This window comes from Labrus mixtus, chromosome 17 (genome assembly GCF_963584025.1).
Source record: "Labrus mixtus chromosome 17, fLabMix1.1, whole genome shotgun sequence".
Classification (NCBI taxonomy): domain Eukaryota; kingdom Metazoa; phylum Chordata; class Actinopteri; order Labriformes; family Labridae; genus Labrus; species Labrus mixtus.
In genome coordinates this window covers 4,359,142-4,380,409 of record NC_083628.1, presented here as the reverse complement: position 1 = coordinate 4,380,409, position 21,268 = coordinate 4,359,142, and the positions used below count along the sequence as shown (strand labels likewise).

The window sequence follows — 21,268 nt, the reverse complement described above, 5'->3', positions numbered from 1 at the left end:
CCTCTCTACGTCTTTTCCCTGCTCCACTTTTCAGAAAATGTGTCCTCAAACAGGCCGTTTGGAGATTTTCCCTTCATGACATCACAAAGGGCAGTAGCCCCTCCCCCCAGGTGGGTGACACTCCCACAGCTAGGTGTTTGTTCTGCCCTCTGAGTCTGCCATCTCACCGTAAACAATAGGGCATGGAGCGAGAAAGCCCGAGCCACACAAGACCTTCCAGAGAGGGGGCGTGGTCATACACAGCTCATTTACATATTTAAAGGTACAGACACAGAAACAGCCTGTTCTGAGCAGGGCTGAAACAGAGGGTTTTATAGATGATTAAATACAGAATCAGAGTGGATTTAGAACAAGAAACTTCACAGACATGTTTTGGGGAGCTCTGAGACTTATTTAAACTTGTTGAAAAGGAGGAGAATATGTGACCTTTAAGGTGGGAAAGTCACATATTAGTGTGTTCCATGTGTTAACATTTTTATTTCATGTTAGCATTTTGGTCAAAGTGAGTTCTCTCATGAACATCTCTACCAATGGCTCATTTTTGGATCATTTATCTCCATGTTAGTACGTTCGGCTAGCATTCCTGTGGGCTTTTTTTTGTTTGTTTTTTAAAATCTTATTTCCCGTCAAAATACAGAGCACACGCTGAATATGATGTGTTAGCCGTGTGGCTGCAGGCGGTTACGTAATCGCCTGTGGGGAACACACACATCTCAGAGGAGCGACGATGAGGGAGCAGAGAGACTGGTGGAGAAAACATTAAATGTGCCATCATGACCTCAGATAACACGCACAGATAACACTGCAAGTCTGCACTGGTGCTGCAGACGGAGCATATGCTTATAAAGGGCTTCATCTGATACCTGCTCACACACACCTGAAGTCTGGCGTTCTGATGTCAGCTGGTGACCTGACTGAATACACTCTCCTCACATGAACTCCTCCACAGACAATACTGCATGTGTGGCAGGAGAATAAATCATGAGGCTGAGGGACGGGGTTACAGTTCTTTAATGGCAAAATAAATTAGACTTGTCCTTAAAGGTTACATGTGGTACACAAGCAGCTATAACGTTACCTATAATTACACAGGCACGATAATATGGCCGTCTCCTACAGGTAAAATATGCATTCATGTGCACATTTCTGAATATAATTTGACTCCACAAGGGACAAAAAAAAGGCTCTTCTTTGTTACAGCTGACATGGATACAAAAGTTAAACTGAAATATAAAGTATGTGATTACACTTCTGAATCATACTCCCCAGTTCAGATCTGTTCACATTGAGCACTGCAGCTGCCACATCATGTGAAAACAAGAGAAACACATTACAATTTACACATTTTGATGTTTTTTTTACTGGTCGATACATCCTCGGCTGAAGGTCTTTTGAAGACTTTTGACCAGGTTTCAGGGGCCTCTTTGGAACAGGCCTTGGATTGGCATTCATTAGCAGTAATTGTGTAGAACATACTTTAAGTCACTGTTGGGTTGTTTGCACCTTTGAGGACTCTTTTAAAGGCAGGGTCATGTTCGAAAACTGTCATTTTTTGAAAACAGCATTCCCTCAGTGCTCCGTCCACAACACATATCAATACTTAAAACGTCCCTATTGAACTTTTTGTCCCATCTCAGAATAAAAGTGGGTTCTTTTAAAGGAGGGAAAATACTCAGTGAAATAGATTTTTTTTTTTGCTAGAAGTATTTTAAAGGTGCATCATGTTTGTTTAAAACAAACGTTTATAATTTATAGATAATTGGCCAGTTTAAATGTAATGGTCTCAGTCACAATTCTCTCCAACATAGCTGCGTTAGAGTTGGTACAGATGAGCGTCTACGGTCTTATTTGGGTTCACAGCTGAATAAAACAAAGCCAGTTTAATCAAAGGGCATAAATCTTAGATTTTGTCTTAATAAAAACGTCTCTCAGGCGTACAGAAGCACCTTGAAACTGTGTTTGCTGTCTGGATAAATTTCTCCTGTTCCTAATGGAAGCTGAGCTCCCCACCTGATGAAGTTTGATAGTAACTGATGGGGTCTATAAACACACACAGTCTCCATTTAGTGCAAAAACCTGTCAAGAATTCTAACAAGAGTAATGCTTTAGACTTGATTCAAGTGTTCATCTTTTGGAATCAATCTCAGCTCCTTGGACAACTCTTAGAGGCCGATCAAAAACAAACCGAAACAGGGAACTCTGCACATTTTCTAAACAGGAGGAAAAATTCATAAACTCTTCCAACCTAAATGTGAATATTTTGAGTATCGCTTCAGGATGGACCTGAATTCACATTTCAAAGCTGAGAAATGTCCCTTTTGTTTGGGTTCACTTTTTAAAACAAAGCTGAATCTGAACATTGGTTGACTTTGTTATTCATGAATGAACCATAAATTAGGTCCTGCGTCCACTAACGCTGGTTTGTGTGCTGGCTTTTAAGTGCTCAACCTCCAATGTAAAAATGTCAGTGTCAAGTGTCAGTGTTTGAGCCTCCCTCAATGACAAATCAAAATCAAGAAGGGGCGGGACTTCTGGTAAAAACTCGTTCTAACTCGTCTTTTGAAAGGTACGAAAACTGCTGTTTGCCCAAACATACTATTTTCTGTTTCCTTGGTGATTTTACTTTAATAAAAGAAAATGTTTGGTATACGGCGCAGTTAAAAAAAAAAAAAAGGCCTTACAGTCATTACCGAGGGAAGCAGAAGTGCACTTCGCAAAGTTTGGTAACCTAGCAACAGTAAGTGCCAGTGAGAAGCATTCTTAAATTGAGGATGTGAGCGAGATGATCCTGATCTAAGGGCGGGCCCTCCAGGTGCCACTCAAAAACAACCCAATAGAAACTGCATGTAGACTGGATAATTGACAGAAGGCAGAGGTAACGGTTTGTAGAAAAATCAATTCCCAGATTCACATTGTGACACAGTCAGAGGGAGTTGAGCTGTCGTGAGAAAGTCTTCCATTCGATGAGTGTGGTCATTTTAGTCCAAACATGTTATTGAATACAGAAAGTCAAGAATGTCCACAATTAATCCTGTTGGGTCCAGCTTCTCTTCTTCACAAAATCGTTGGTTACTTTCAGCATAGCACGTGTAAAGGCCAATAACTGGGTAAGAAATTTTTGATAAATATTTAAGAGAGTCAAAAATGGAGAAACTTAACCTACATCACCGGCCAAAGTCTGCAATGTAGCACAGTTTGAAATGAGAAGGTCCATTGTCTTTGGTGAGCCACAGCACACACAAAAATCACTCAAACATACGTATCCATGAAGGGGAAAGTCCTGCGTCAGTCCCTCAGAGTCTCTGAGGACGGGGCAGAGGCGGCTGCGGCAAGCTGTTTTGGGAAAGGTTGATGTTCCCGGTGGGACGGGCGGGGAAGGCAAACGGGTCGACGACTCTGTTCATGGGACGGTTGGGGATCTGCTGAAGAAACATGGAGACATCGTGCAGTGTGGTCATTATTTGATATAAATGAAAAATGGAGAGTGGAGAAGATCAACTCCCATGTCTGTAATCTGAATATGAGAGATGGGGCGGGTTAGCAGAGAGAATTGTTATTTCCTGCCAGCCTCGAGGTCACCTTTTTGTTATTGTTTTGATTGAATGGAAAATGGACTTGAGCTTGTATAGTTCTTTTCTAGTCCGCTGACAAAGATGTGGGAGCAATTCGGGGTCAAGTGTCTTGCCCAAGGACACATTGGACATGTTGCTGCAAGAGCTCGGGATCGAACCCCTGACCTTCTGGTTGAGAGACGACCGACTCTACCAACTGAGTCACAGCCGCCCAAATTTAGAGCCCCCTGGAGACGGAATTTAAATACTGTGCGTTTAACTAGAACCAAAACTCTCCTAACCTTGTTTTTAGGTCACAAGTATCGTATCACATCATCGCTTTTTCCACTGCAGAGGACATATATATTTCTAACCTCCAAGGGCTCATGTACACAAACTTCTATCTACCCTTTCTTTTTCTCACAAAGAACAAGATGTTCCCTAAAAACGGAGATGAGTATACCTCGAGAGTTTCATGTGCATGAGGTCTTGGACGTGTTCCAGCTTTCAGTCCCTAAAGATTGTGCAGACAATAAAATGTGACGTCTCATATGACTCCTCTCACTTCACAGCTCTCTGTGTGTTTTTTTGGGAATGCCGAGATGAAGGAGAAGCTTATCCAAACAGGGCCAGAACTGCCTGAGGACTTTTGTACGTTTCCCGTGACAAATTCTAACCATCTGGACCAACAGTTGGGAAGCACTAAGATCAGTGATCCTCAAACCTGAAGCAGGCGTTTGCCATGATTACATTATCAATCAAGTCCCCTCCTGAATTAGCTTGAAATGACTTCATTTTTCATTCTTATAGCTTTTTCATTACCTGTTGGGTTGTGACCAGCCAGATTTGTCAACTTCTTTAGGATATCGGTAAAAATACTGATACCTGCTTCAATACCACAGCAACAAAAACACAAGTCCTAGTCATCCATCATTGGGTAATTTCTTGTTTTTCATCACCAAAAAATACCGGCAAATCGTCTGCAAACTGAGATATTCTGCACAAACAAATTGGCAGCATTTTGCAACCGAAACATTGCCGACGTCTTTCCAATTTAAAGATATTTTTGGGCCAGCTGAAGAGAGACAGGAAATGTTGGAAAGAGAAAGAGGGGGATGACATGCAGCAAAGGGCCGAGGTCAGATTCGAGCCCACGGCCGCTGCAGCAAAGACTGTATCCTCTGTACATGGCGCCCCGTGACATAACCGCTAGGCTATCCTGGGCCCCCGTCTTTTCAGTTTAGACAGAGCTCTCTCTCTTTGGGTGGAAAAACACGATGAAGATCTGCGTTTTTCTTGTGCCGATACTTTCAATATTTTGGATCATTAAAAATGCCGACTACTTTCTTTGTAAAACACATGGTATCAAAAAGGAATAAAGTATGGAAAATTCAGGACCACAATTACCTGAGCTTCCCCGTTCCAACAGAAGAAGGACGACTGCACTGCGCCATTTCCATTCGGGTAATCTGACGGCGATGTTCCCAACGCAGCGTTGTTTCCACTCAAATGACCCAGATCGACGTTGCCAACATCAGCACTCATGTAAGTGTTGGAACCTGAAGACTGAACCATCCCCTGGCTCATGGCTCCAGCTGCCACACAAGGATGGGAGAGGGTAAAGGGGCTGTTAGCGGTCAGCGTCCCTGCACCATGTGTGGGGGGTCCTCTGGATCTCGCAGGTCCCGGGAGAGGTCCGTTCTGTCTGGTAGGAACAGTAGCAGCGTTGGGTATGTGACCTTCTATTTTTTCATACATGCAGCTGCCAGATAATCGCTGCGGTTGAAACGACTGAGCAGTTGAGTTCACACCGAGCGGCGTGTGCGAGGAATGTGTCAGTGTGTGATGGGGAAAATGCTGCGGCGGCAGCTGCTGTTGCCACGCCGAGGGGCTCTGAAGTGGTTGCCCCACATATGTCTGCTGTGAACCAGTGTGGTTCAGTGTGTATTGTGCCCTTTGGTGCGTCACCTCCAATCCAGATTTGAGCACATTGTTTTGCACAGGTGGCAGCCAAGACTGTTGTGTCATATCAGGCTGTGATTGAACAGCTTGGAATGACTGTGTTGAAATCATTTGGTTGCCACAGTGCTGATCGCTGCCACTTGGAGGCCACGGTGAAGAGGTGTGTCCCGGGGGATTGTTTCGACACCGTGCGTACGCTCCTCCGTTTGACCCGATTTGGGATGCACCATTTAATCCAGAACAACCAACAGCACCACCAAACAGAGCCTGATCTGCAAATCCAGAAGTCCTGTGAGTCATCGGCTGCTCAGTATTTGAGAAAAGTGACCCAGGAGGCTGTTCTTGGTTGGATAAACCATTCGCAGAAGCGTGAGGTCCAGTGGGATCTGAGCTTGGCAAAAGTCCACAAGACTCTGTCCTCAGAGCCTCCTCGACGTACGAGAACACATCATTGGCCAGGATGCGGTTTATGTGGTTTATGTCTCTTGATGCTTCCTCCCTCTCATTGGTTGCCCTAACAAGAGTTTTCTCCCACTCCCTCAGCTCAGTCTCCTCAACTTCAAGTCCTTCTATCATTCCTTCCCCAATGTCCTCCAATATTTGTTCCAAAGAGTCCATCATGGCTAATGTGGCGAGGTCCCCTGTAAGGGAGCGTTTCAAGGAAGTCTGTCCCGGCACACTGAGCAGGGCATGGCTGTCCATGAAAGGTTTGTCAAAAGCTGATTGCTCATACTCAGGCTCCTCTATTTGGTCTAAGATTGGGAGCTGAGGACTTGGATTCTGTGGTGGCGGCTGGGTGTAAACTGAGTGGTCCTGACGGTTAAGGGATCCAAGAAGGGAGGCGGGGTCCAAAGGTTTCTCTGTCGGGGGCTCTGTGGCGCCCGGTGTGCCTGGGCCAGGAGGACCAGACATGGAGAAGGTGTCCAAAGTGGTGTCGTACAGGACACCTTCACCGGTGGCGAGGTTGAAGGGGAGCTGCTGTCTCCTCTGCCGCAAGTGTTCCTCTCCTTCCTCATTTCTACAGAGAACGGAGAAACATCAAGCTAAGTTAATAATCAATTTAAACACGATGCACACAAAAAAAAAAATACATTATTTAGCCAAATTGCACGCACTCCAGGTGCAACAAAGGAAGGCAGGCAAATAGCCACTAAGAGTAATTTATTAATGTTTTTAAGCTCCTCTGAGAAACATTTCCATCTTTTGGTTGATTTTGTGCTGTGCATGTGTAAGTAGACAAAAAAGAAACTCGTCCTTCATTATTTTTAAAAGGCAAATACGCAATTCACATCAATTTCTTTGACACCTACCCTGCGGCAGGGCTGAGAGGCCTAAATAATAACTATAAAGAAATGATCAATCTTCTCACTGATGGTCTGGTTTGATTTAGTAGGTCATGAAGACGGATTTGTTTTCAGGTAAAAAGTCCTCACAGAAGCTTTAAGTTTGACATTCAACGACAGATGCTTTCTTACCGAGTGTGGATGTAAGATTTTCATGTTCACTACTTACATTTTTTTTAAATTTCCAGTATGAGCAAGTGGAATCATTTCTCAAGACAAAACTTATTTTATTGTTTGAAGATAGGCTCGATCTCCAAACTCTTTGACAGTTCACACTGACCTCAACCTTTAAACACCCAAATCTAAACATATTATCTTTGAGCTTAAAAGGATTTTTTTGCTGAATTTTAAGATATCCCTCCCTGGTGTCACTTAAAATTCAGCATCGGAAGCTTATAGATGTCTCGGCTGCAGGCATAAGACGGGTAATGCTGTCCTTAAATAATACAGAATTCAGAAATATGTCATTGAGAAAAACATCTAGTTGACAGAAGCAGGTGCTTACGTGAGCGCTTTCTGACGAGCGATGATGAAGTCCGGTCTTCCTCCCTTGAAGACGACTCTCGCGTTGGCCTGAACCCACAGCCAGTGTCCTGTCTTTGTCAGCAGCCTGAAGAACGTGAAGCCGCTGTCTCCTGTCTTGATCACTGAGGACAAAGAAGGTCGACACAAGCATTTAAAAACACTTTAATAATGACAACATATTGATATCAGAATTGAGGCGTGGCAAGTGTTTGATGGTACTTTGGTAAGTGCGTGATGTGTCAGACAGAGTCACTCACTCCTCAGGTGGTTGTCGGCGCAGTACATCATGTCAGCAGCGTGGATGAACTGATAGCCAGAACCTGTTGTGACCAACTCTATCTCTGAATACCCTAAAACCAGCTTCCCCCTGAAAAACACAAAAAGAATGTTCTTGAGATCTTCAGTCCATCTCATTAAAAAAAAAAAAAAAAAAAGATATTTAAATATCGACTATAAATAAATGCCTACCTGGTGTCAATACCCATGGGAGCAAAGTCCATCCTGTGTTTGGACTGGAAGATGAGCGTCTTCGTCCGGATCTCCATGACTGAGGGAGGCAGTACAGGCGTGGCGATGGCAAACAGAGCGAGCTGGGGGAGAGGAGCTGCTCTCCCATCGGCCTCTGTGTTTCCCTGCAGATGCAGAAACTTCAGGCGTCCATTGAAGTTTAGAGCCTGCAAAGAGGGGAACAAACTCACATTATTGGCTGCAGCAACAGAAGCAAACATATCAAGCTGTTTATCATTTATCGTCCACCTAAGCCAAACCTCAGAGCCGGCTACGTTTTTGGGCATTCCCCCTCTGAGCATCATAGCATGCTGACATAAGCATTCAGTCTAAATCAGCGGTTGAACAGATAAGCTTTTCATAGTACCAGGAATCCAGAAGTGTTGTCGAGGAGACAGCGAAGGCGACAGCAGAAGCTCCTTTCCAGGAAAGACGAGTTCTCTGGAGGGATGTACTGAGGCAGCAAGCTGACCGAGCTGCTCGACGCTTTACTGCCTGGCTGTCCATCTGAAGAGAGAAACACTGAAGTGAGACTGATGTGCTTCTGTGCACCACCTCTTTCTGCCCTCTGTGGTCAATAGCATCTGATATTCTGACACAGGACTGGGGCAATGTTTTTAAACATGTGAGAGGTTGAGACTGATGAGTTACATTCATACCTTCAGCTCTCTGGTCTGAGTCGGTCTGGTTGGGGTTCAGGGCGAAGTGGAGCTGACATTTGAATGTCTCTCTGTCATCCATGTGAACGAGATCGAACACACTTTGATGGACGACATCGGACTGATGACAGAAGGAGGAAAGTTCAAATTCATAAAGTTATACTTTACTTGCATTTGAGGCTGTTCTAAATCTTCTGTCTTCTTCATCTCAGAGCCAAACTTTTGCTTAATTTATTGAGAAATACAAAAATGCGTTTGAAACTGTGGCTGATTAGACCTCCAAGCCAGGTATGAACTAGATGGAGCTATGTTGTTATTGTAAAGCGTTTTACCTGATGGAAGCCCAGGAAGTCCTTGATGGTCGGGGACGTGTAGAAGACAGTGCCGTCCGTGGTCACGACCAACACGAAGCCATTTAAAGCCTGCAGACATATCAGATATACAGATACTGATGATACAAATGCACACAGTAAACAAAAGAAAAAACGATGCATCATGGAACGCTTTCTGCATTACCTGGAGAAGGAGATCTCCCTCTGAGAAGCTGACTCCATCCAGCGACACCGAGTGTCCATTTCTGCCGTTTGTAGTGACGAGGGGAGCCGCTCTCTTCTGGAGCGCTGCTGCAAGACACAAAAAAGAGAGAGATGTCAAACAATCATTCATTATATAGAAGCTGCAAGAGGGGACAAACCTAGACCTTATCATTCAAGGAAGTGTCAGAAACAATAAACAGTGTACTCAAATACTAAAGAAGATAAATGCATTTCATAAAGACTCAAAGTGATCTCAAGGAGGTGGAGGTGGCTTTTTGCCTTTATTTGATAGGACAATGGAATGAGTAGGAAACAGGAGAGAGAGAGAGAGAGAGAGAGAGATATGACATGCGAGAGGAGCCACAGGCCGGACTTGAACCTGAGCCGTCCGCTTGGAAGATTATAACCTCCTAAATGGGCCATCAGCGCCCCGACAGAGGCATTTTTAGAAGATGTCGTTGCAATTTTCAGAGTTACATTTTTTTGGTGCTGAGAGATGCACATACTTCACAGTATACATCCATTCAGCTTCTTTGAATTGGAGATGCAAAAGAAAACTGTGTTGAATACTTAAAGTCTTTATATGTGATTTTTCACACTTAAATATAATATAAATCAAGTATCTCCTCTGAAAATAACTCTGTGAGTCATGACTGTCTACAATGGGTGTAACACCCGAGTCCCACTGTCTGTGATGTTTTCAGAGTTTTCAGAGTCCTATCTTCACTTTGTTTACATCGCCCGGACGGCCGGCTGACTCCTCCCCTCGTGTATAAAAGTTGTTTAATTGAGGGACTAGAGAAAAGAAGAATAACATACTGTACTCACTGCTTAACTGTGTTTCTAGATCACGGTCATTTCAGGTAAATTTACATGCAGTGTGAAGATACGAGCATAATAAAGATCGCTAGCATTGCAAGTTGTTTTGGTTTCATGCTGGTGCTCAAGGGGTGACATCTGCTGGATCAAAAAATCGCATATAAAGCCTTTAAAGCTTCTACTATACATCAGGTGTAGCTAGCTCCTTTATCACCAGTCATTTATGTGACCCAACAATTTGATTTTCAGCTGTTTTGATGATCTAAAATCAAATGTATCTCAGTGCACGTTGGTTATTTATTTACTGCATTAGTTTGTGTTGTTTTTCAAGCTCACAGAGTTAGCAGTCGACATTAGCTTGTAGAAGACGTGTTATATTTGCTGTCTCTGTAGAGCTGACACATCAAACACCTCTGTCCACATGTGTTCTTTATCTTACACTCTGGTCCTTTAAGACTCGTCACTACATGCTCTGAAACACTCTCTCTCTCTCTCTCTCCAAAGCAAACAAAAAGCACTCAAACACCGTAAGGGGTATCCAGTGTGTTTCTACACCACACACTCACTGCATGTGTCTCAGCTGCATCCCTGATAATGTTTCACCCGTTTTATGAAGTAGCGGTGACGTCTCTCACGGCCGAGAGCGATGCAGCGAGTGAGAGCGTGTGTTCACATCTTCATAGTTTTCATGCGTTTGTGTATTGTTGAATTCAAAGAAAAGAGGCTCACATGTTTAAGTTTGAAATACTTGATTCAGAGAGTTGCTGAATTCAGGGGGTTTCCGCCAAAGTCTGAACACAAGGGGGTTTTATTTAGCTCAAACAGGATAGAGCAGTGTGTTTTCTCTGATGCGAGTTTTCAGTAAAAATCTTGTGTAATCTAATCTGTGATCGCTGGCATTCATTCAGTTAAGTAATACCTCCTTTCCTTTCCTTACAGTAATGACTCTATGGCACGCTAACAAACTTCCCAACCCTCTCTCTCTCTCTCTCTCTCTCTCTCTCTCTCCCTCTGCCTCCCCCTTTTTAAAACAAACCCGCTGGATCTGCCTCTCGTCCCAGGAATTCGCCCTGTCATCTCGGTCAAGAGCGGCTTGCTCCACACTCAGACAGCTGAAAGAATCTCCAGCTTGTTATTACAACATAAACTGTAACCGACTCCGGGGATCTGCTCAAACTGGTGCAACACATCCTCACATCCTCAAGAGTTTAAGTCGGTGTGACGGCGAAAACAAAATGTGCAACAATGTGCAACGTACAAAAAGTCTGAACAAATTGGACAAAAGTTTTAGTGAAAAGTCAGAAGTTTTTTTTATCCTGAATCTTTCATCTGACCCCCTTCCTCTCTCCTCCTCCCTTCACTTCCATCCTTTCCTGCCTTCCTCCGCTCCTCGGCGCTGTGAGATTTCAAGGAAGAGGGATCACACGCAGAGTCAGAGCACCTCGCCAAACAAAGCCGCAGGTCTGCACAAGAGGGAGGCCCGATGGGGGGGGGGCTGGAACCCTTCAGACTCTGTGGAAACAGCTGCGGCCACACTGATGGGTTTTAATTCCTGAGTTTAACAGGAAAACATTCATCAAAAATCAGAGTTTCAGCCCCGTTTTCTAAATGATCTACTTCCATCATAATGATGGATTTAAAGGTTTTTTCTATCCTGTAAATCAACTAGTTTGGAAACGTTATTTTGGTCACTTATTTTGCCCCTTTAATAATACTAATTGGTGTTGTATTTTATATCGTTGGAAAGCCTGATTAGTCACCTTTACAATGAGGTATAACTTGTAAGGATCGTGCATTCATGGAATGTGCAACACAGCTAAACGTGTGAGTAGTGCCCTAAAAAAATGTGCAATGGGGCGCTGGTGGCGCAGTGGTTAGTGTGCGCGCCCCATGTATGGAGGCTGTGGTCCTCCAAGCGGGCAGCCCAGGTTCAAATCCAGCCTGTGGCTCCTTTCCCGCATGTCATACCCCACTCTCTCTCCCTGATTTCCAACTCTATCCACTGTCCTATCTCTCCATTAAAGGCACAAAAAGCCCAAAAGTAAATCTTAAAAAATGCAATGTTCTTCTGTTGGTATTCACTCCTGTTAACTCCTAATAACAACACCAATTATTATTATTAAAGTGGTGAAATAATTGACCAAAAAAATGTTTCCAAACTTTTTTTTGAGGAGTTTATATGACCGAAACATAACTCTGACCGATTCCTTCCCAAACGACAGCAAACCAAACTCTAAAAACTGAAAATCTCACAAAAATCTCCTTCGATCGGACGGGGCTTCAGAGTCAACAAGCACGGCGGGGGACAGGCAGGGAGAATTGGAGATCGTTTCTGGACTACTTTTTACTGAAAATTCACAAAGACAAAAATGACGCTCTGGAAGAAGTCGGACAGATGGAGTGACCATTGGCTGTACATGTTACAGTACGAGCTGCAGGTGTATAAATATTGATTTGCCGCTGATGTGACAACCCACAGAGCGCATTGTCAGCCGTCATCGAGGTTCCGCCCAACACAACAGGATATCAGATATTAAATAATGAACATGTTTAATTTTTCGCAAAAAAAAAAAAAAAACAAGTGCGGCCATGACCTTCTTCCAAGCGGACCAGGTCACCGTTTGCACATCTCACACCACGGGACAAACGCTCTGAACTCACTGCGACCTCGTTCAGCCTCCTTATCGACAAACAGGAAGCAGATTTGAACAGCAACTCACCAGCCACAAACTGCCCAAACAACACAAACACCCCCCACCCCGCCTCTCCCTCCCTCTCTCACCATGGTAACCTTTGCTCTTGGTGATGGATGCAGCAGCAGCAGCAGCAGCAGCAGCAGCACCTGGGACTCATTCAGGTCAGAGCCAAACGAAGGAAACAACAGAGTCAACACTCGGGACTAAAACTGAGGAGTCTCTTTAACCTCTGCAAACATTATGTTTTAACTCTCCACGAGTAAGCCATCCCTTGCTACTAATCCTGTATCAATTCCATTTTGAATAATCATTTCTCAGGTAATAACCTGGATGTTCTGTTTTTTATAATTGATCCAGGCTGAGAGAGGAGAAGACAGACAGGACTGTGCTTTGTTCACGTATTCTCCTGGATGTTAAAATGTTCAATCATCTGGTAGTTTTCAACAAAACATGCTTCTCATGCTTTTTAAGATTTATTTTTGGTCTTTTTGTGCCTTTATTGTAGAGATAGGATAGTGGATAGAGTCGGAAAGAAGTCATTTAAGGAAACCTTTCCGATAGAAAAGGACATCTTTCATTAAAAGTAACACATTAACACCAAGATTCCTTCAAGTGTTTGTGTCGTCGCCGTGTCGGCATGTCGCCCCCCCCCCCCCCCCCCCCCCCCCCAACGCTGTAAACCTAGGGGAAACACTGATCCATAATATCTAACGCTTCAGGACAACGTTGCCAATGTATTTGTGCAATTTAGACAGTCAGGTGGTTTACCTGAATAGGTAAGTTGATCTACGGTTATCGCTGGATTAGGTCATTTTAAATGGACTTCTGTCATTGTCCCGGTGTATAAGGACCTGGGGAGATTCGATTTATTGAGAGATGTCTGATGCTGTAACAGTAGTTGGCGATAGACCCGCTTTCATCTACTTACTTACTATTCAACCTTCTTCTGAATGATCTGTTACATCACAATCACAAAACAAAACGAGCGAGTTGTGATGAGAGCGAGGAAGTGATCCAGTCTAATGATTGTCTTATTTACAGGAAATGCTCCTGACCATAAGTCATACTGATCATTGTTAAATACAAACGTTTTCTGCTGTCAAATCAGAAATAATGACATTCAATTTGGAAAGCGGAAAGTTCAACAAGACGGCGTTTGCAGCTTGTGTGTGACGTCAGGTTTGACGAACATCAAAGCTGAGAGAAGATAACATTTTCACGACTGCAGCAAGCGGTTAATCTGGCAGCTTGATGCAGATAGGCTTCATCTGATAACGATCAAAACATACTTATTCTTATTCAACAACATCTCCAAATTTGTCTGTTTTACATTCCACATTCCTCCTTTTTGTAAACTCTGCATCAAGCATTTTGAGAAATCTTCTTTTTTTTTTTTTTCTTAAAGTCGAATAACTCTGGTCAGAATAAACCAGACCGCACTGTTCAAACGTCTCCATTCACTAACACTTCCATCTTTTTCAGAAGCCCTCATGTCGTGCCACTGTGCTTCACGGCCTCCCCTCCCCCCCCTTCTGTTTCCCCCCTCTGCTCCATCAGCAGCAGTGATCGGCCGGCCGATAGCAGAGGCACAGAGTCAGGGGGAAATGCCTGCTGGACTCTGTGGCCACGATGGCACCGCTTACGTACCAATTTAGTTTAAACCACGCCCTATGTTTGGGTCCGCTTTTGCCAGCAGCTGGGGGAGGCATCTCTGTCTGCGTTCTGAATGAACCTCTCAAATCGAGCCACATAAAGGTCTCTTTGCCAGGCTGTGATTCCTCTGCCAGTGTTCACTGTTTTAAAAAGCCTTCTTGGTGAAGTCTGTGAAGAATGATCGCTGATGGTGTCATTGTGCTGACGTCGAGGTTAGCTTGGAATAAAAAAAAAAAAAACTACAAATACATGACATGTATAACAGTAAGCCTGTGTGATAAACCTGCATTCTGAACATCTGCACAAGTTTTTCCTTTGTGTTCTCTTGGGCCTAAAGCTAACCCTGGTGCAGCACGATTTCCTCTGGCTGAAGCGAGTACTTGCAGGATCGGTAAATCCAACATTAAGAGGGGCTTGCTAGGTTTGCCACGTTCTGATCTGAATGTTTCCGGACTACAAAACTTCTCTGAAGGTAGCGCAGGTATTTCCAGTCTCCTGAGTGGCAGCAGGGAAGAGACCCAAAACCAAATGACAATCACTTCTGCAGCAATCTCCCCCGATGTGTTAGACCACGCTCACAAGCAAGCATACAGTAAAGTTCCAGCAGACCAGGGGAAAAAGTCAATTAAGTTTAGTTCAATCAAAAGCTAGTTAAATGTTTGTTCATTTGAATAATTCTGTAAAATAGCATCGTTCATATTTGCTTGTTTGAGGACAATGGTCATGGTTTTTAAGGGCGCACTCACACTAGGTGGCCTGCACTCACACTGCTCCAGGACTAACCAGGCCTGAGCACGGTTACCTCTTGTACATAACGTCGGAATACAACACATGAATGGCTTTTCATAATTATCAACTGAGCTTAGTTTACAAGACAGAAGAATTTGTAAAAAATGTAAAAAAATAATAGTGATGGCGTTAGAGTCCGCGTCTGCACAAATCAGAGAACAACACAGAGAACAAGACGGCTACATGACTGACATGGAGTCTTATTTTGAGTCATTTCAAGCCGGAACACTTCGGGATTTCTCGATAATAGAAGTCTGTCCACGCTGTGTACCCATGCTTGTGCTCGTGCACAATTAAAAAAAAATAGAGTATGAGTAATGGTTAAGGTTGTTTTTGTCGGTTTTTAAATATCTAAAAAAGCCAAATTACATAGTAAACCGTCTGTGGCGGTGTAGAGCCCAGCTTTCATACCGGTATGCCAAACGGTTTCTGAATAAAGGGTCTATGTGGCCAATTCACTTACTATTGACAAGTACACTAAAACCCTGAACTATCTCTACTGGTGGTTTGTGCACATGGGAACAGTGAAGTATGACTTTAAGAAAATCATACATAACCACACTTGGGATTAAGTGTCCATACGTTCAACACTTTGACTCTTAAAGCTTTTGGAAAAGTTGAGTGTGTCATGTCAGCAGAACATTCTGACACCTGAACAACATACTCAATGTATAGGCACCTTTCTCTCTCTCTCTCTCTCTCTCTCTCTCTCTGTGTGTGTGTGTGATCAGCGTCGGAATAAAGACCTACTGTTCCCGTCTGCAGGTCTCATGTTGCTCTGCCTAGACTCCAACTGCCCGCAGCACACTCTCCTGTTTCCCTGCCAGCGGGGCGACTGTTCATTATGCACAGTGTCAAGTTCTCTTTCTGACACCCAGAACACTCAACGCTCAGCCACAAAAATGTCTAGAGCTGCATATTTGCACACCTGACTGACACTCACACACTCTCTCACTTTCAATATTACACACATTTGACCTTTTTTTTTTTTTTTTGTGTTCCCGTTAAAGAGTTCACTGACCGTGGAAGTAACTCTTGGCCTTGAGGTATCCCACGCTGAGCCGCAGCACAGACAGTTTGTCCAGGCGGCCTCTGACATCCTGGGAGAACGGCAGCATGCCGGTGAGACGGTCCAACTCCACATTGAGGCGGTCCCGGTGTCTCTTGGACGGGTTTGTCTTCACGGGAGGAGGCTTGGGGCTTTAAAAACAACACAAGACAGAAGAGGACATATTCAGTGTCAAGAGATGCTGCCTGCTAAAACATGTGTGCGCTGTTTGACAATCTGCAGCAGTCAGAGGAATTTCCATCCACAGCACAAGTGGGAGTTTTTTGTTTTTTGATTTTTTCATATCCTGTAACAAAGCAGAGCACTGGAGCTGTAGGAGGCCTGTGTGTGTCATACTGACTCTACACGACCACGAGAACAATACGTGCACTGAGAATTCCAGGGGTTGAATTACACAGCGATGAAGTCTGCCCTGAATAAACTCTGAACCACATCAAACAAAACCGTCAACTTCCTGGTTTTATGAGCCAGAAGAGGATGAAAGTGTTGTTCATACTCGAAGCTTTTTACTCGACCGGGAAACACACACTGAGAATAACGTGTTTTCAGTTCGCACATTCACAAGTGTTGGAGCCATTTTTGGTATTTTTTGGGTTTGACCACCGGGTGGCACTGTGATCCAAGTGTAACTGTATTTAAACGGCGCTGATTAGCAGCAGGTGTTGCGCATGGTCAGTGGTCAGTGGTTTCTGACTGTGGCGAGAGTCTTGGTACGTTTTTGAGTAACCGGATATTACCGCTGTTGTGAAAAAATGGATCGGCCGACCTGAACTTTGTGGCCTCGTGAACGTTTGTTTTGAGGGATGACGCAAACTACAACACCAAGCCACACATACAAACCCGACCACACTACGATTTTAGTCAAAATCAGACCCTGCCGATACCGAGGCAACTTAAAGAAAAAGTCCTAGACACCAAATATAAAGTATTCTTTTCACTACTTTCTTACCCCTGCCAGCTAGTACAATTAAGTCAAGGTGAGCCAACGTGTGAACACAGCAGGACAAAGTCAGGAAAATGAATAGCGAGCGAGCAGACGGGGAAGATGAAGTTTTATATCCCACGACTGGTAAGCCATCAGCGCCATTGATCGAGAACGTACTGAAGCAGCTTTATAAATATTTCTGCTAACGCGTGTGTTCTTTACCACTCACTGTTGATACTGTGAATATGAGCAGTTACTAAGAGCAATCAATTATTTTAGCATCTGATGTTGTTGCTTCAAATGGCATTTCCATGCTGTCCTTTTAATGTCAAATCCTGCCACACACACACACACACACACACACACACACACACACACACACACACACACACACACACACACACACACACACACACACACACACACACACACACACACACACACACACACACATCAAGCCCTGCTCAGAGTCTCTGTTTATGAGTGGTCAGCAAGTTTACAGGATACATATTAGGTCCTGCTTATGTCAGCAAGCTATAAATACTATAGTCATCAAAAGTCATGATGTCCACCTTTAGCAGGGCTCAGGCAGCGCAGGTTTGAGAGCTAAATGCAAACATGCAATGTAAAGAAAGGCTGATACTTAGCATGTAATTTGATGGTGGGTGAAAACGTGGGGAAGCAAAGTTAGTGGGATACTTCTTCAGGGGACCATGAATGTCTTTGCACAACGTCATGGCACATAAAGCTAAGAGTTGAACAGACATCTCACTCAAAAACACAAGATATAATTATGTCAGATGATGCTTTAGTAAAAGTAAAAGGGATCACCAGAGTCAGGAGGTTTTAATCTCAGGGGACCATCAACGTTCATGGTAAATCTAGCTAGCACGACCAGCGATTTAAATTCCAGGGAGAATGGGAGCTCGTAGTTCTCAGTACCAGAGACAGAACAATACACACTGTGCCCTCCTTCCATCTGTTTATTATTTCATTTCTAAATCATAGCAACATTAAACATTTTTTCCGACTGACTGTCTGCCTTCGTGGTTAAACAATAAAGATTTGTGGAGTCAAAAGAACCAAATTGCCTCCAAACAAAAAGTTGCATCACATTTTTGAGACGACGTGTTTCTGTTGATCTTCCACTTGGCCTGTGCCATTGTTACTACAAATTTACCACAACATAGTTCCTCTCTGACATGTCGGGACACGCAGCCAGCTCTGTGTGCCATCCCTCCCTGACTAAACACACACAGATCTGAGAACAGAGATGGAAGGGGAAGAGGAGCGAGAGAACAAAGGAGGGCAGGAATGAAGAAGGCCAAACGCAGCGAGAAGAGAAAGCAAAAGAAAAATGGGTTGAAAACAAACTAAAAATCAGAGTGAAAATGAAGACAACGGAGGACTTATTATTATGACCTTGCATGACATGCTGGTGAATAATATGACAGAATGTGAGCAGTATATTTGTGACAAATTCACAACACCAGCATGAGTTATTAAATGAAACCAGTGTGTTTACTCGTTCAGTACAGCAGCCTGGCATGGCCTAAACACAGACTCTCATTCAGAGGCCACATTTCTGCATCGACTACTTGTCAAACTTGAAGTACAAGAGCTCGACCGACAAATCAGCAAGCCGATAATAACGGCCGATAATAGCGTATCCAGTGACTATCATATCGGCTAATTTTATCGCAGATATTACTCGATTTATTCACCAGTCAAATAGCATTTAATTTGAGTTTCATTCTATTACACTAGCAGTTCTCTGTCACCAGCAGAGGGCGCTATATCGATTACAACAAGCGTTATCAGTCTCCAGAGAGTCACGCTGTGATGCACATACATGAGCCGTTACTTTCCAGTAGAGTGACCGTCTTGTCTTCACTATAAAAAAACACTCTGACTGTTCTTCTATGATATAATCTATCATTCCCTGATTATAACCCACGTATTCATTTTAAAACCCTTCACTCGATGGTTGAGGAGGAACACGGTATGTAACGTTTGGTATGGAAAACCAAATGCGATACCTGTCCAGCCAAGAAAATATAAAAAATATTTACATATAATAAATATTTTTTAAACTCTCAAGGGTATAAAAACAGTATTTAAAAATGTAAATATATTGTAATTCATGGAGGGAATTCAAGTGGAAGGTAATAATGAGATTCTTCCGGACGCCGGTAATAGTGGCTAAAATGGGCCCAGCATACTCTAATACGTGTTGGAGAAATTGTGGTACACAAATTGGCAACCACACCTACATATTCTGGACATGTACAAAATGAAAAACATGTTGGGAGGAGGTTTTTAAAGCTCTAGAAATGATATTCCATCAAAAGTTTACAACAGATCCAACTGTGGGCCCAACACCAATAGGCATTGATGGTAGAGCTAAAAAAAATATATTTTACAAATACTTATTACAGCAGCTCTCAAATGTGTTAACATCTTGTTGTTTTGTTTTTTTTGTTGTTTTTTTTGTTGTTTTTTTTATTATTGTGTTTATCCTTGTAAACATATAGATACAGCTGTAAACAAAAAATGAAAATTGAAGAACTGTGAATATTATTGTATAAATTGTTGAATCTGAAATAAAAACTAAGTTTAAAAGTTTAAAGGTTTGGTAACAACTACTTATATATGTGCACTTAAATTGAATTCTCAATTAATTGATTGAGTTTGTTGCATGAAAATAGTCTTCTTAATATAGCTAAATTAATGAAGTATTAAATCTCTTTAATAGCTAAATAAAAAAAAGCAAACGATAACATTTAAAGAGCTGCAACTAGTGTTGTTTCTCATGTGCAAGAGCTGTACTTTTATTAACTTGTGGATAGTTTGTGTTGTTGGACAAATGCTGGACAAAAATATTTATTTGTCAATGCCAGTTAAGCTGTCCAAAAAAAAAAAAAGATTAATAAATGGAATATTTAGCCTACTTCGTAGAGTAGATGTTTAAAGAGGCATTACTGTGAAACATAAAATAATCTGTAATATAGTTACAGTAGATTAATTAATTATCTATCTCTACTCCATGATTTAATTTTATTCCCACACTTTTGTGCATTATAATGTGTTGCTAATTTGGCTTTTATAAAACATCGCTGTACTTGTTCCATCACCACCTGCTCGACTTACCTGACCTTATCAACACCTGACGTCATCACCTTTGGGCGACATTATGTTGCGGTTAAACTTCCGGAAAATCGTGAATCACAGGATTGAAGCTAAAACAACAACCATACGTGTTCACATGGCGGTTAATGGAAAACGGATAGGTTATGATTAGTAATAGTAGTAATTACTATGTAACAATAACAATGATGGCAATGAGGGATTGTTCCACTGAGCTCTAACCCCGCCCACGCGGTACAGGCCTGCGGCTGAATGCAGTGGCTACTTTATACCCTGCGGAGACATATAAAGAAGTAAAAACAATATGACGTTTTTAAGACAGTAAAACTTACATTTTCTGAACGGGCTTCTTCCTCCTCTTCACCGCGTAGACTCCACCATTCCCCGGCATGGCGGCTCTGAGATTTTCCCAAACTCTTTCTGTCGTTAACACTTCAAAGACAAAATGTTTAAACTTGCATTATAAAAAAAAAAAAAAAAGTTTGATTTCTCCGAGTCTCCGGACACACCCTTGCTGTTATTCTCCTGTGAAACCTCTAAAAGCTGCGGGTTATTTCACTGTAATTCAGTTCGGGCAGGCTAAAACTGAAGATATAATCCACATCTGTGAAGTCTAGCGGGATTTTGCAGCGACCCTGTCGGTCAAAGTCTAATTTTAAAAACTTAGTTTGCAGGGGAAGTACAGACAGAAAGCACACACCGCGGCCAGCCCTCCGTCTGTGTGTCTTTTACTGTGTCAGCCAATCAGAAACACTGTGACATCTTGTTGCAACTGATGCCTTTGTACCGCCGCTTCTGATTGGTGGAAACGTTCACCTTTGTTTATTATCCGTGTCCTCAACTGTAAAGCACACACACCGTCTTTACATAATTCAGGGGGCTCTAGATACATATAGTTTACATTGTTTACTTCATGTTAAGCTGTACAGTTTGAAATTCAAGTCGTTTTTTTTGTCGATTCATGACTTTGCCGTGTTTTGTAATTTTCTGCCTGTAAATTGTTTTTTTTAAAACTTCAACTCCATCAAGTGGTCGCGACAGTTCAATGCAGGAAAGGGACTTTTTCAATATTATATTATATAACATG

The 21,268-nt window shown here is 42.8% G+C and overlaps 1 protein-coding gene across 2 annotated transcripts; it reads right to left on the bottom strand.

The window, feature by feature from the left end:
* Positions 1-993: 993 nt before the first annotated feature.
* On the bottom strand, positions 994-20,905 carry LOC132992054 (aryl hydrocarbon receptor-like). Of its 2 annotated transcripts, none has more exons than XM_061061154.1 (11): positions 20,514-20,905; positions 16,062-16,240; positions 9,064-9,170; positions 8,880-8,969; positions 8,548-8,668; positions 8,256-8,395; positions 7,850-8,055; positions 7,639-7,748; positions 7,362-7,503; positions 4,959-6,531; positions 994-3,422 (listed from the first exon to the last, which is right to left on the bottom strand). In XM_061061154.1, exons 1-11 carry the CDS (start codon positions 20,570-20,572, stop codon positions 3,294-3,296), a joined length of 2,856 nt encoding a protein of 951 aa, XP_060917137.1. In that variant the 5' UTR covers positions 20,573-20,905; the 3' UTR covers positions 994-3,293. The 2 variants fall into 2 exon arrangements, with proteins under 2 accessions (XP_060917137.1, XP_060917138.1); XM_061061155.1 differs by having other exon boundaries at positions 994-3,419.
* Between the last annotated feature and the right edge of the window lie 363 nt (positions 20,906-21,268).